This window comes from Ochotona princeps, chromosome 24 (assembly GCF_030435755.1).
Source record: "Ochotona princeps isolate mOchPri1 chromosome 24, mOchPri1.hap1, whole genome shotgun sequence".
NCBI classification, from domain to species: domain Eukaryota; kingdom Metazoa; phylum Chordata; class Mammalia; order Lagomorpha; family Ochotonidae; genus Ochotona; species Ochotona princeps.
The window spans coordinates 26,916,590-26,932,650 of record NC_080855.1 but is presented as its reverse complement, the minus strand read 5'-3'; the positions used below and the strand labels follow the sequence as shown (position 1 = coordinate 26,932,650).

Genomic DNA, 16,061 nt, shown 5'->3' with positions numbered 1-16,061 from the left:
TGCGTCTGGTAATTTCAGCTCACGGTAAAGAACCAGGTTGTGGGAATTAGCTGCGCGTAATAATATCGTAATATCCTATGAACTAGAACTCTACAATCTTTTAAATAACTAACACACACTGCTTCGAGAAGGTTGGAGGGGACATTTCCAAGCCTGTAGCAGGCTCAGCATGTTGCTAATCTCAGACACCTACACCCTCAGCTCTGGGAAGCAGCCTCAGGACCCCTCCATCTGTAGTCTCCCTTGGGCTGAGTGAGAGGACTTGACATGCCCACGCACCTGGCCACACTCCAACACACTCCACGTGTTCAGCACCTGCAGCTGGCTTTAGCTGGACTATTTCTATTTTGCGTGGTGGCACATGACCCCAGCGTGCCGGAGCTGGGGACAGGGAGGAAAGCACTGCTTGGTGCCACAACCCCGTCTTCTGAATCTGTCCTAGAATAATGAGACCCCTGCAACCAGAGCTCAGCAGCAGCCCCGCTCACCTCTGGAGTGTTCTTCTTGAACTCTCGGCTCTGCTCGATGAGCCGCTTTCTCGACTGTTCGCTTTCATCTTGCCGGTTCGCCAGCACTGTTGCGGTGGCATCCAGTTCTCTCTGTGGAGCGAGGAGGAAAGGAGAGCACTTTGAAAACATTACACTCACATCATCTGACCAGAACCCTGGGGAAAGACCCCACGTGGCTCCAGCGACTACCCATTCTGGGCCAGAGGAGCAGCTGGAGGAGGGTACCACGGAGATCGGATACATCACTTATCCCATGCCCATCCATACCGCCCCTCGCTGGCTCAGTTCCAGCTGTACCAGGCCACACCCACCCACACCACCCCATACTAATCCATGCCACCCCTCACTCACCCCATGCCCATCCGTACCACCCCACATCCACCCATGCCACTCCACACCAATCCATGCCACCCCTTACTAGCCCACATCCATCTGTATCACCCCACACCAATCCATGCCACCCCTCACTGGTCCACATTCATTTGTATCACCCCTCCCCTCCCCATCCTACAGGTTTGAGGAAAGCAGACTGGCTCAGCTTGCTGCATTATGCACACGTGCCACAGCTAAATCTGCTCTGACAACAGGACATGCAGCCACATTCTTTCCACTACAACCAGCCAGGCCAGTGCTCCAATGACGTGCTGCTTGGAGCTGCCCCATGTCTGTCCCTAGCAGGTGCCTCCTCTGGCAGCATCCCATGGCTCTGTCCCTCTACTGCTGTTGCGCCTCTCAGGGGCCATCCTGATGCTGAGGCCCTGAAAACCTGTGTCCTCACAAGCAACTCACTTTCATTGTGAGCTTGTTACAGGGCACACAGCTAAGTGGTGACCATGAACTAGTTTGCAACAGGGACCTTTACAAGGCAGATCTCAAGAATATACAGAGTCACGTGGGGTCATGTCTACTCTTCAGAAATGTATCTAGACATGGTGGTGATTCCCAAAGCCATGTTTACTGTTGGTGTTAGAGTTCTGGGGACCACTGAGAGGGGGACCTGCCAGGGCCTGAGGTCTCTGCTCACCTACCAGAAACAGGCACCACAGCTTCAGAGCCCCTCATGCCTGGCCCTGGAAGCTGGGGGCTGAGTTCCCAGAAGGATCTGCTCCAAGCCAGCCTGCAGCAGATGGGTACAGAATGGTGCGCCAAGGCTCATAGTGGGGCATGTGGCTGGTACCACCATTCTCCTGTTGAGCCACTTCGCTTCCTGAAGACACAGTAGCACAGGCTGCCCTGGAACTCAGGGGCCAGTGAGGAGGGGGCTATTGCATGCTGTCACTCAGTGGTGGAGACCACCACGATGCAGTCAACAGAGCAAGGGTTGGATCAATCAAAGGCTGAATGACAAGAATAGCAAATGATGAAGACGTGCCCCTGGGCACACACTGGGTCTTTTCCTCCACCACCCCACCCCTGCAAACTCTCTAAATTACACCTGCTTTCCATTTTGGTGGTAAGACAAGCCACCAAGCTCTCAATCCTCCTAAGAGAAGCTGCTTCGCTGCTACCACTATGAGTGGCCCACAGCCAGGGAGGACGACAGAGAGCTGGAACAAACTGCCGGCATGCTGTCAACTCAGAAAGTGTAGGCAGTTGCTGGGGGGAGATGGAGGGGGAGGTAGCAGTGAGGGGCAAGAGGAGGGGGAGTGGAGTGGAAGGCAGTCGAATGTTTTAAAAAGGAGAGGACAGGGTGGGTGGGGAGAGCTAGCACCACGCCACGCTCTCCCCTTGGGTGTCTCTGGCAGTGGAGTGCATCCTGGGCAAACAAGCCCCCAAAAGAATACCGTGGGCTGGCATTCAAGAACAGATGTCAAAGCTACTGCCGAAAAGAGGGAAACACACAACATTCTGATAGACCACATTGGAAAGCCAGCTCAGCCAAGGGAAGGCAGGGGAAAAAGAGCAACGGGAAGCAATGTGGGAAAACGGGCAGGCGCGCGGGAGAGGCGAGCAGCAGCAGAGGCAGAAGGCTCCTCGGGAACATAAACAATGTGCTAAGGAGGAGAACTGAGGCGTCTATATTTAAGCAGCAGCAGCACCCAGTTATAAAAAGGGAGACTTCAGGAAGGGTGGAAAAAAGCCAATATTGAAATATGACAGAAAAGCAAAGAAGTTGATGTTTCATTGCAGTCACACACAGACACAGAAAACTCCGCAAATGCTGAGAGCGCTGGCAGCTCTCTCAGCAGGGACCCCTCCTCCTGCCTCTGTCCCCAGGAGCAGCGGGGGTGGTCTCTGGCCAGGGCTCAGCCAGGCAGTGGGCATCTGCTACCCAGTGCTGGGGGTACAGCAGTAACTAGGGGGGGGGTCTCTGGTCCAAACCCCACTTTCCCACCAAATCAGGGGAAAATGAAGAGATGCAGGGAGCAGGTTGGAGTATGTTGGACCCTCGGCTCCTCAGCTGCTCCTCCAGCTATGAGGTCTGTGAACGGGGACAGGTGGCCTGGAGGAGGGTAGCCCCACCTGGATCTAGGAGCTGCAGTCAGTGTGCCCGGGACCACTGGCTGCTGGCAGTTGAGGACTCTGTGGGGACACATGGCACTCCTGTCCAGGGGCCCTGCAGCCATATGCAGGCCGGCATGAGAAACCAACAGCGATCTCTGAATGTCACATGGTGCTGCCACCCACCACCTCGGAAACAGATTGGCACAGCGAGAAAGAACCCGAGCTTCCACCATCCCAGATGGGGCCAGTCAGATTAAAGGTTCGTGATCTTTGATAGTGTGCTAGGGGAGTGAGGTGGGGGAGAACCTGAAAACCAGAGTACCCCAAATCCTGTGGAAGGAGACTGAAGTGTTCCCAGGCTGTGTGAACCACGCAACGGGAAAGCTGTTCAACACAAGCCAAATACTGCTTTATTATCCCTAAAGTCCGACTGTACTCCAACTGTCAGCCATCCCAGTACGTGAAGAAGGGGATTTCAGGTTGGGGGGGTGGGATCTGAAATGCTGTGACTTAAAGGAGCACGGAGCAGCTCCACAGCTGAAAACACACGAGAATTACACGAAGAGGAGGAGGAGAAATGGAAGCAAAGTCGAGGTCCAGCAATAGCACCTTGGCATGGCAACCTGCAGAGTCTTCAGCCATGGTTTAAAAACACACACACACACACACACACACACAGAGTTCCACACACACCATGTGGGACAAATGATCGTCAGGATAATCTTCAGCAAAAATAACCAAGTGTAAAACGAAGCTAAGCATTGTTTAAGGGAACAGCTATACACCTGCTGGCTCCTGCTCTGGCTGGCTCTGCAAAGTGGCCCATGAGACCTATAGCTGCACTTAACCCTGGGAGGGGCTGGTGAGGGGCACGCCTTCCTCTACACTATGCATCATTTGACTATTTTGCCCCGTGAATTACCCACCTGTAAAACTCCAATGTGTATTCCTTTTGAAAAAAAAAAAAATTTCTGCTAAGGTGAAAAAAATTCAGACATGTAGTTCTAAAAATACACCTTACAGGATATGTCTACCACATACGATGTGAACCTGTGTCTTCATGGGCTCAGACACCCCTGGGTCTCAGGCGGCAGCAGTGGAGGGGGGAGCCAAGTCTGACAGCTACGATGCCAGCTAAAATGCCCGCGTGCCATATCAAAGTGTCTGATTGGGTCCCCAGCTTTGGTTCCCGATTCCAACCATGCAGACCCTGGGAGGCAGAATGAGACGGCTCCAGCTGCTGCATGACTGACACCTAGGGGGGAGCCCCGGCGCCGAGCCCTGTCCACTGTGAGCATCTGGGGAATGGACCAGCACCCAGGAGCTCTGTCTGTCTCTCCAAAACATCTGGAAAATCTGAAAAGTGAGATGAGTAGATCCTTTGTCCAAATGACAGCTGTCGCTGGCTCACCCAAAGAGCTATGCACCAGCCAGTCTCAGGTTAAAGAGCTGGGAGGAAGGCCCGATGCAGTAGCCTAGTGGCTGATGCACCCCAGGATCCTATACAGGCACCGGTTCATGTCCCGGCTGCTCCACTTTCCATTCAGCACCCTGCTTGTGGCCTGGGAAAGCAGTCAAGGTACGACCCAAAGCCTTGGGACCCTGTACTCGCATGGGAGACCCAGAAGCTCTTGGCTCCTGGGTTCCAATTGGTTCAGCTCCAGCTCTTGCAGTCACTTGGGGAGGGAATCAGCGGATGGAGGATCTTCCTCTCTGTCTCTCCTCCTCTCTGTATATCTGACTTTGTAATAAAAAAATAAATAAATCTTTAAAAAAAAATAAGCAATGTGTTAAGAATGACCATGTGGTGGTAAAGTCACCCCTTGGGAGGCTCTCGTGCCTTATCTCAGTGCCTGGGTTTCAGTTCTGCCTCCACCTCTGATCCAGCTTCCCTGCTGATGTTCCTGGGAGACAGCAGGTGTTGGTCCAAGTTTGGGTCCCTGCTGCTCATGGGGGAGACCTGGGTGGAATTCCTGGCTCCTGGTTCGGCCTGGTCTAGCTGTGAACTGTTGTGGGTTGGCGGGGAGTGACTCAAAAGATGGGAGATCAAACAATCATTCTGTCACTCTTCCTTTCAATAAATACATGAATCCTTAAGAGAGACTGAGACCAAAAACTAATTGCTGATTTAAAAAGAAACTGTGGGAAGAAACAAAGACATCAAGTCTTCCGAGGATGTGAATGGTCCACTGGGACTTGCTGCCATCCCAGGTGTACAAAGCGGTACCTGCCAGGACAAGCTGGTGAGACAACCAGGCCAGCACACGCTCTCCACACACAGCCAGGTATGTGTGCCCCAGCACCCCCACACTGGGGCCAACCATGGGAGCATGGGGAGACCTTTTCTTCTCACCCCCTCTATCTTCATCCAGCGCTAGTGCATCTGCCACTTTCCAGGAAGATTTTCTGTCAAATGTATCAAACAGCGCATCCTCTGGAAACATCTGTAATGGCAAGATGAGTCCAAAGGGCAGACCTTGGCACATTTGCAGTTCATTTCCAACAATAGAATCACTCGGGTGCACGGATGATGCTTAGGCTGGAAATGGGTCAGGGGCCTGGGCCCAGGCACCAGCCTCCTCCCAACACTGCCCCCGTCCTGGCAAGACCCTTCATTCTGCAGCCACAGAGAACTCAATGGGGGGCTGCAATCTAGGCCCCAACCCTCACAGCCTGTGTGGCTGTGAGCGCACGACCTCCCGCCCCTGGAGATAATTAAGATAATGCACTCGAGCCGGCTGCACACACGCTAAGTGCTCCGCCAAGGTTAATTTTTTCGCCCTGCCAGATCCACTCACTTGACCTCAGCCCCGAGTTCATTCTGCCACCAGCACCTCTGACCAGGCAGGCGCTTTGGGAGGTGGCTGGCCCACAAGCCATCCTGGTCTGCAGGCGCCTGCTTTCCAGTAAAGGGGATGAGGCCGACCTGAAAGCAAGATGAGCAAGACAGACAGAACAAGCCAAAACACGGTCCCCAAGCTGTTGTCAAATATGCCCATGTGCGCTGTGCTCTGCAGAGCAGCCACCTGGGTACAACGACAGGGACACAGACAAACCACATGGGATCAGAGGCCAAGTACAATTCAAGGCGTGCAAAGATGTGGGTGGAAACGCCAATTAGAAATGCCTAAATCAATTCTTCAAAATACATCTACTACAAATACTCAGCTCTCACATATGCACACATACACATACTTATCAATGCAGAATGTCTATCATCTCTCTACATAGCACAGTCAAGTTGCTAACACAGAGAGGTGTGAGGAAATGAAAGGCAAGGTACTTGGGGGCTTGGGGGCCAGGCCTGACCTTGTTGTTGTCACCTGGTTTGCTGACATGATCCTCTGCTCTGCACACACACATCCTCTTGACTCAGTACCATGCAACTCCAAGACTGGATGATGGTGGCTGCAGCCATCTGCCCCGTGAGGCCACACATGGGCCCGAGTTGGGTTTCCCATCCAGGAACCCACAGTTTCCAGAGTCACAATGATCTACCAGCCTAGTGACTAGGACACCAGAAGAACTGGGGCAGACATGGAACAACGGGACCAGACCCCCACATAACTGTCATAACTGACAGCCACCCAGGTCAGGCAGGGGTGTGTGTACAGGTGTGTGCTGATATATGTTCCACAGGTGGCCAGGAGGGAAAGGAAATGGCTACACAGTGAGTGCAAACACAGACAGGTGGGGGCTGGGGTGTGGTGTGTGGTGGGGTGGTAGCTGCCCAGATGGCCAGGCTACAACATGACATGAGAAGGCCAGCTTGAGCTAATCCCTGCTCTGGATCTCCAGCTCCCAGTTAACACAGACCCAAGGGGGCAGCATTGAGGGTTCAAGTCCGAGCCACCTGTACCCCGCTCTTCCCTGGGGTCTGTCCTGGATGCCTTTTCTTCTGTCCTGTGAGCCTTTTCTTCTGCATTCACAGAAACTGCAGAGCTTTGCTCAAACACTCCCTCCTTGCCTGAGCCCTCCCCACCAAACAAGCCGGGAACACGTACCTGCCTCCTACTGCCCATGTGGCTCCTACCACCACTGTCTGGATGCAGCCCCCCTCCCTGGGCTCCAGTCAGCCCCTCACCCACAAGGTGGGGCCAGGGCCACCTGCCCTCCTGCTCCGCCTAAGCACAGGCAGTGAGCAGCTAACTCAGGGATCCAGGAGGCATCCATCATGGCTGTCGGCCCTGCTCCCTGCACCCCACAGACAGGAACTTCTGGCGCTGAGGGCACAGAAAGACCGGGCCTGTATCCAGGTCCTGGACCATGCCTGGCTTTTGCTCACTACTCGGAGGGGGCTGCAGAGAGAGAGGGCTGCAGTTCCCACTCAGGGACCCAGCCTCGAGTGACTCTTCTGACACTCAGCCTTCGTGTCTGTGACCCATGGCACAACTTTGCAGGGAGACCAAATGCTAGTACCAGCATTGTCCCTCCCACCACCCAAAGCAGTGGAGTCACATGTCCAGCTGCTGCCGAGGCCACACTTCTTGGCCCTGTGAGGTGAAACAATGAGAAACTCTTAATCCCAGATATTCCTGAATCGATACTCCTTACCCACCTGCTGCCTCTCTGGGGATGGCTGTGTTCCTGAGTGCGTGGGCCCCCACCCAAGAAACCAACACGAAGACTCAAGTAGAGTGAATGGGACAAAGCAGATGTACCCATTTTGGGTGCGTAAAACTTTGATTTTGGACCAAGCGTACCCATTACCTGCTGAGAAAATGAAACTGAATAAACTGGTACATGAGAGAGGCGCCTGAAAGCAGGGCTGTCACAGGAGCCTCTTCTCGGCTCCTCAGAAAAGAGCGACATCGAAAGAAAAACCAAGAGCTTGGTTTGAACGGCAGATGCACCCAAGGAGTCTTGTACTATGCGAACACCTGCTAGACTCTCATCTCAACGGTTAGATCTGAGAGATGGCAGAGTTCAGGGGAGGCCTTGGTGACACAGACTGAGGCTCAGGGCGAAGCAGACGATGCAAAGGCAGGCCAGTGCCTCTTGACCCGAACCCAGACAGCTGTGCCCTACTACTGAATGGCATCACATGGAATTCTTGATGCTGGACCGCTCTCTTTTGACTGCACCTCAAAGCAGCCAGAAATGCTGCCTGCCAGTCTCAACCATGCAGACACATCTGGCTCCCTGTGCACTCTTCGACTATTGGCAACCTTGGCCCCCCCCACACGTGCAACTCCACCATGCCATCTGCTGTGTGGTTCTTGGTATCTGGTGACCTGTGTTTGTCTGGGTTCTCTGACTTTCTGCCCATCTCCTCAGGTGGGTCTCTTATTCTGCTCTCTGGGTCTCTGCCCTTCCCCTCCTCCAGGTCCTCAGCATCCACCTTCTCCTGCAGGGCCCACCCTAAGGGATACAGAGGGGGCCTAGAAGCTACGGTCTGCTGTTAACACCACCCCTCCTATGGGCCTTGGATCAACCAGGTAAGAAGCAGCCCCAGGATTACATGTCCTGAGCTCACAGCTGGGGAGACACAGGAGCTACATGCGTATGACCTGTCCCTGCTGACAGACGTCCTGGTTGATCTTGTTTTGCGGTTTGGGACAACATACTGTTGGGAAGAATGGGAACCTCAGAAAGGACAGGCTGCAGACGCACTGCCATACCTGGAACAGGTAAAGATCTCCAAGATTTCACACAGACTCACCCAACAGACGAATGACTGATCTTGGGACATGGAATGACATCCAAGATTGGAACTGCACCATGTAGAAACCCAGCCTTCAGTTAGTTGTCTACGGCAGTGTGAGGTAAACTCCACACCTCTGGAGCTCAGCAGCGATGCGTGGCAACTCTGTCTGCAGGTGCAAAGCCCATTCCACCTGTCCCGAATGTTTTGGGGAATGGTGCTGCTTGAGAATGACTCTTGGGGTCCTGAGGTCAGATCAAGGAAGCATGAGGAAGCGGCTCTTGCTAACTCATCTCACAGACTGGGTGGGGGGGTGTCAAAAAGAGGGGGAACCCCTGAGGCTTACACAACTGACAGGCCTTGCCCAAATCATGCTGGTGCAGGTGGCGCCAGGATTAGAATCCAGCTCTGGGTGGCCCCAAAGCTGAGGCTTTGGAGCCAAACAGTACTGCTGCGTCTTCCCTCCGCTCCAGGCCAAACGCACTTTCCTTTCTGCAGGAAATTGGGGGCCAGGCCATCAGCCAAAAACGAGGCAGGGACAGGGAAACCGTTGTGTTTTAATCTCAAAATAATTATGCCCCTGCCAAAAGGAGTAACTCTGATCTCATCTACACTGGTAAAAATGTTTTTCCTCCCCAAGTATTTGTTTCAGAAATAAGCCTTTAATTTGAACACTTTGGGAGCCAACATTTCTGTCTGTTGAAAATATTTGTTTCTATTGTTTGGCAGGAATCAATTTGTTAGGGCACCAGCTACTCTGGCAAGGGCTTCTCTCCATTTCTCTGGGAAAGTGCTGGCGGCCAAAGCCAATCCACCACCCTGCAGCTCACTCACTCACTCGCTCAGTCTCCTGCTCTCTGTTGGGGCTGCCCCAGCCACAAACATCTGCCAAGCGTAGACCCAGGCTGGGAAGCAAAACAAACCACCCAGCGTGCATGTGCCAGGACAGAGACACTTTGGGGGTCCCTGGGCATAGTGGGCAGCTGGCTGCTTAGTGTTTTTGCCATCAGAGTAGATTTTTCCCTAACAACAACAAGGATTGCAATTAGTACTGGTTAATGCAATGCAGGCGTCCTTTTCGCTTAGCCCCAGCTTCTCAGGGAGCCGGGCTGCCCCAAGGACAAGACATGCGCACAGCCATTCCCCAGTGATCCTCGGGGCCTCCCTCGGCCTCCTCTGTCTTTCCCTCCCGCCTCACTGGCTTCCCTGGTGCGACACAATCTGCTGCCCACCCTGCTTGCTCTCCGCATGCCGCGGGCTTGTGTGTGAGAGAGCTGGCTGGCTGGTGAGAGCTCCGAGAGATCGCAGCCACAGGTGAAGTGCTGGTAACCTCATTCGGAAACTGTTGGACTTGGTGTCTGTTGTTTTTTCTGTTGTTGTTGTTAATCACAGCTGTGCCTCGCACTAGCACTCTACCTGTGGCTGTGTTCCCTTCTCACATTTTAATTAGCAAATAAAGACTCAAAAAAAGCTCTTCAAATGTCTTTGCTAGAGACTTGTAAGTAAAAGTTAAGAGACACTGAACAGCTCCTGGAGAAACCGCCGAAAGACACCTGTCCACAGCACAGGGCAGGACCACGACAGTGCTTGGGTCAGGCCTCTGAATCAGCTGAGACGTCTTGTTTTTGCAGCCAGTTTTCAAGCTTTTCAGGGCTGTGTTGAGCGGGCAAAGCTGACAACACGCCACCGTTGGCAGAGAGCTGCTGCTGGCCAGATGGCCCCACAGAGTGGCTCTCATAGGGTGGAAAGCGTGAGTGCCCCAAGCATTCTCTCCGGGCACCAGGACTGCAGGCTGCTAGCAGGAAACCTGGGTGCTGGGCATCAACAGGTCAGGCTGTGAGACATGGTGCCGGAGCCAAGAGCAGAGGCAGTATCTCAAAGGGGCCATTTATCTCCTCCACCTTGCGTGATGGGAGACCCAAGGGCACCTGGGCAGGCAAAGATTGCCCAGAAATACTCCTGCCTGGCTGCCCACTGTGGGCGGCAGAACAGCGACTCCAGCCATCAGTTACTCTCCACCCTGGCCAGCACCTTTTCAAAGATATCTGGGGTGCAGGGGATTTTTAACTCAAGATCAACTGCTACCGTGTTTTTAAATTTTTTAAATGTATTTATTTGTATTGGAAAGTCAGATGTACAGAGAGAAGAAGAGACAGAGAGGAAGATCTTCCATCCACTCACTTACTCCCCAAGTGGCTGTAACAGCTAGAGCTGTGCCAATCCAAAGCCAGGAATCAAGAGCCTCTTCCAGGTCTCCTACATGGGTGCAGGGTCCCAGGACTTCGGGCCGTCCTTGACTGCTTTCCCAGGCCACAAGGAGGGCGCTGAATGGAAAGTGGAGCAGCCGGGACACGAACCGGTGCCTGTATAGGATCCCGGGGTGCATGTAAGGTGAGGACTTTAGCCGCTAGGCGACAATGCCAGGCCGGACTGCTATGTTTCAAACCTACTCTGAATGATAAGGAAGTGCAAACAAGTGCCTCTAGATGCTAATTCACGCCCGGGGGACCCAGGCAGGGCCTGTGCACCCTCTTCTCTCCTCTGTGTCCCACAGGGGATGGCTCCTGGAGGCAGAAAATTCATGTTGATGACAAAACATTCCAATCCCTTTGTGACTGCTCCAAGTTCAAGTCCTCATCACCTGCTTGCCTCTAACTCTGAGCGTCAGTTCTTAATTACACAGACGTCGAGGCCATTTTTCTCTATCAGACTCACTTGTTTTGGCTCAGGAACGACATTTTCTCCAGGCCCCGCGTTTTCTCTGCGTTGCAACTCTTCTGTCTTCCCGAGGGACCCTCACATCTCAGCATGAGCACTCAGAGCCCAGGAGGCTGGGATATTGCCCACACAGCATCAGAGGAAGATGCACAGAGCAAGTCAGGCTTGTCCCTGCCCATGTCCATCACAGGTAGGAAGCCACGGTTACTCCTGGTAACATAATGCTGGGCTCCTCACTTAGTCCCAGCTAAGAGCAGCATGGGCACCGAGGCATGCTTAGCTGAGTGTAATGAGGCTGCACCTGCCTGTGCCTCTGCCCTCTATGCCACCAGGGGTATTACCACGCTAGGCCACAGGCATGTAAAGAAACCTGCCACTGAGCTAGAAGGACAATCAAGACCTTTATTCATTGCAGCACAGAGGATTAAGCCGCCACTTGGCAACATCACAGCCCATAGCAGTGCGCTGCTTTGAATCCCGGCTGCTCTACTGTGATGCAGCTCCCTGCTAATGCACCTGGAAAAGTGCTCAGGCCCTTGCACCCATATGGGAGGCCAGGACAGACTTCCTGGCCCTATTGGCTCCTGCTACAGCCATTGGTGGGGTGAAGTAGCAGATGGAAAAGCTCTCTCTCTCCTCTCTCTGCCTTTCAAATAAAGAAATGTTTAAAATCAAAATGTCTGCGGTCATCAAAACCAGAAAGCACCCACCGAGGTCTGTGCCTGCTTCAGGAGTGCATGCCCCCATGCCTCTTTCAACAAGATCTTTCACAGGGGTTGAAACAAAAAACTTCCTGCTTGACTCTCCCTCCCTAAGCCGCATCCCCCATCCTAAGCGGCTGGCTTCATGGGCTTCCACGTCTCTGTAGAACAGAGAAAACCACAGGCAGTGGCCAAAACCGAAACCTTGGTCTGTGTGGCAGGAACACAAATGGAGATACGGGAGAAGGAGTGTGTCAGGCTGGTAGGAGCCCTGGGCTTCTCTCCCAAGGGACACCTCTGCTCCCACCCAGCCCTGGTCGGTTCAAGACTGAGACCCTGTGGAGCTGGCTGCAGGTGAGCGAGCAGGCCAGGAAATGAAACAGCCAACCTACAGCACTGGCATTTGAGAGCTTACAGTTGGGCAAATAATTCCACAAAACCAAGATGCCCTGGGGATGGAGTGGAGAAGGATGACTTCCTGTTGGGAGGCTCCAGAAAGACTTCACCGAAAGGGTACAAGTAAGCGGGCTTAAGGATGGGACAGGGAACTGGCATTGTGGAGGAGCAAGTTGTCGCTGCCTACAATGCCAGCACCACATATGAGCGTCAGTTTGAGTCCCAGCTGCAACACTTCCTATCCAGTCCCCTGCTCATGTGCCTGAGAAAGCAGTGGGAGATGACGCAAGTGTTGGGACCCCTGCAACCTACGGGGTAGACCCGGCTGAAGTTTGTGGTGATTGACTGGCCTGGACCAGCCTGGGCTGTTACAGCCATTTGGGCAACGAACCAGTGGATAGAAGAGCTCTCTGTCTCACCCTTTTCTGTAATTCTTTCAAACAAATTTAGAAAAAAAAAATTCTTTTCAAAAATATGAAAGATGAGGGGAACTTCATGTGGGTCAGAGGAGGAGGGCAGGAAGATTCCAGAAGGCAGAGAATGGGCAGAGGCCACAGAGACAGCTGCAGTGCTGTTTACCAACTCATCCTTGGCGCCCTTTGTTTTTAATCCCCGTGAAAATCCGTCAGGACATCACGGTGCCCACTCTACCACGCAGGCCTCCATGCTCAGGAGGCACAGCAGCTGACCACGACCACCCAGGGTTTCCTGCACCTGCACCCGTCACTGTAAGCTCAGGATGAGTATAGGAGGGGAAGGTGCCAAGGCGCTTTCTATACACCTTCCCTTCACTACCACCTCCCAACCAGGATTAGGGGCAGGGCCTGCAGGTGGCTACTGTCCTATTTATAAGCAACTGCGAAAGGCTGGGGTCTTTGGTACAGTGGTCACTCAATACCTACTAGGTCACTAAGGGAGGAAGGAGGTAGATCCAGGAAGACGGGTGGTTGTGAGAAGGCACCAAGCAGAGGCTGTGAACATGGACTTGGCTAGGACTGGCAGCAAGGCTTTGGAGAGCTCACTGTACTAGCAGTGGGGAGACCAGATTAGAGGGAGAAGGGACCACCAGCAGGCCACTCTGCAGCTCAGTGGAGAGGCCACGGGTGGGACAGGACAAGACAGGGGACAGGCTCACACCGTGACATGTCAAACCTTAACACCTAATAAGAGAAGGGGGCCATGGGATAAAGTTTGCAATGACATCAAGACACAGGAAAGAAACAAGAATTGAAATCTAACAGAATCCTGAACCAGCTTCAGCAAATAAAATAAATACAGGAAGCGGCTTCGAGACGAGAAAATAGGATCTACTAAAATGGAATTATGAGCCTGGCATGGAACAGCGTCACCACAGCTGCCAGCGCGCGCGCTCCCGGCGCCCTGCTGTAAACGCTCGCTGGGCTCCCCGAGCCAGTCGGCAGCTGACCTGTCAAATCTGACTTCTGGAATAAAAATGGAAAGGCCGAGTGGCAGCCGTAACATGGAATTTCCTTGTTTTTATTAGTTTAAGGCTCTTAAAGAGTAACTTTTACATTGGGGAAAACTTCTCAAATGCTTACTACTTGCAACTTAGATCCAGTTACCTCTCACATGTTTTCAATCACTCTGCTTGCCAATGTTACTAGTTATCAAAAGGCGCTTGTGGTTTAAAAGCAAGGGAATGGGCTTCCCCGTCCCCCAAGTGCATCTGCTCCTCCTGTAGAGACCTCAGCCTGCTGGATCCCTGATTCCCTCAGGCTGCCAGAAAGGCCTTGTGGGGCAGCGGGACCCCCCACTACCGCTGGTCAGAGGGAGGCGGCCAGTTCCTTGCAGACGCAGCCACCGCAGTGAGGCTGGGATATGGATGTTTGGTTTTGTTGGATTTTCACAAAAGCTACTGATGAAATCCATCTTTTTGCTCCTTACACACAGAGTGGGCACTCAGGGAGTCTGTAGAAACACACACACACCAACGGGCAAAGCCTCAAGGCCACCGCACTAGGAGGAAGTTCTTGCTCATTCAGCCTCTCTCACTGCTGTAGCTAAGCCAGCAGGGGGCCTGGGGACCAGTTGTGCCACACATGGGGGAGGTGGGGTGAGGTCACTGAGGCTGAGTGTGTACCCATGTGGTGATATTTGCACCAAGAAAAAGAAGACAGGCCGACTCAGTGTTCATTGCTAGCAATCTCATGCACTCAGCACTTCACCTCGGACATCACATACACAGCCCTGCTCTCATCTCCTCACTCTCGATGGACTAACCTGACTCACAGAAGGCCCAAAGTCTATGACGAGGTCAGGGATGGGCATACGGAGTTTGAGACTACATCAGAAACAGACTGAAATACACAGCGTTCCGGAAACCCAGTGATGGCATGCTGTCTTGCAGGTAATGGGCCCGGGGACTTTGCAGAGCAGCCCCAGGACCTCCAAGCAGCCATGTGTCTGTCACTCAGGCTGTCAGCTGGCTATGCAGGAGACGGCAGGATATCTGTTTCCAGCACAAACGCGTACTTTCCCTGAAAATTCAAAGGGCACGCAAATCCTCTATGGCAAGACAACTTGCTACAGAGCTTGCTGGGGACACAATGGCTCCAGGCTTCTAGTCTTATTCCCAGATTTATTTTTAATCAAGTGAATTTTTTTTTTCTCATCGGACACCTGTTAAGTCCATGACTGAGAATTTGTCACATTTCAGACTTGGAATTAATTGCAACAACTGCTTTATACCTAAAATACTGGTAGACGCCGTGGCTGTGGGCCTGGGCGTCACTGAGAAGGCTGCATGCCCATGTCCCTTCCGGAGGGCACAGCTGGAGCTGGCAGAGCAGGGTTCAGGGTGAGCCCAGAGTGCCTCTGAGCGTACAGAGCTGTGGAGGGCAGAGGAGCAGAGCTAGCTTTTCCTATGCAACGCTGACTGTGATGGGACAACATGAGCCTCACACTCTGTGTGGGCCACTGCCTGCTCCTTGCTGCCTACCTCCAAACTTTCTCCATTACAACTTGCCTTGCCTGCAGTTCCAGTCGGTGACAGCTGACAGCAGCCGGAGCTGAGGCCTAGAGCCTCGGACTCCGATAACCTACGTGTGCCCTCACATCCTGCCACTGTGGTCACCCCCACAGGAGGTAGGCCAACACCATCATCTTGTCACTGATTCTGGCAGAGAACTCAAGCCCCGTGACAGCTTCTGAGGGTAGGGCCTCGCCAGGGCATCAGTCTTGGGACTCACTGGATTCATCATCCCCAAGGAACGCCCTTGCAAAGCTGGGGCAGTCACCTCATACTGCTTGCCAAGCCCTTGCCTGTTGGGCAAACACCTCTCCTGGCCCCTCCAGGCCTGAGACAGGAACCAGCACCTCAGCCCAAGCAAGGGCACCCTGGCCCAGGCTCACACAGTAGATGATGGTTTGCTGCCTTTCTGGGGGATCTGTAAGCCTACAGGGAAAACGTTTCCCATACAATTTCTATAAGCATCTCTGTGAAGCTACCCAGAATATAGCTGGGACAGGTGGCCCAGCAAGGCTCCTGTAACAGCGTGTGAGTGGGTGGCCAGCAGCTGCAAAAGCTGAGTGAGCGAGTGTCTGGGTGGGCCAGGCTGGGCAAGGCATTCTTAGGGTTGCAGATACTCCACTGGGGCTTGACAGTCCAATCAGGCTTGCTTCTAGGTG

The 16,061-nt window shown here is 53.3% G+C and overlaps 1 protein-coding gene across 10 annotated transcripts in view; it reads right to left on the bottom strand.

Moving 5' to 3' along the window:
- The window catches only part of CUX1 (cut like homeobox 1), a 298,816-nt gene that overhangs the window by 221,967 nt on the left and 60,788 nt on the right, over positions 1–16,061 (bottom strand). For all 10 annotated transcript variants that reach the window (XM_058681024.1, XM_058681025.1, XM_058681026.1 and 7 more), the window contains exon 2: positions 489–599. In XM_058681024.1, coding sequence (XP_058537007.1) covers positions 489–599 — 111 coding nt within the window. The remainder of the gene's footprint in view (positions 1–488; positions 600–16,061) is intronic.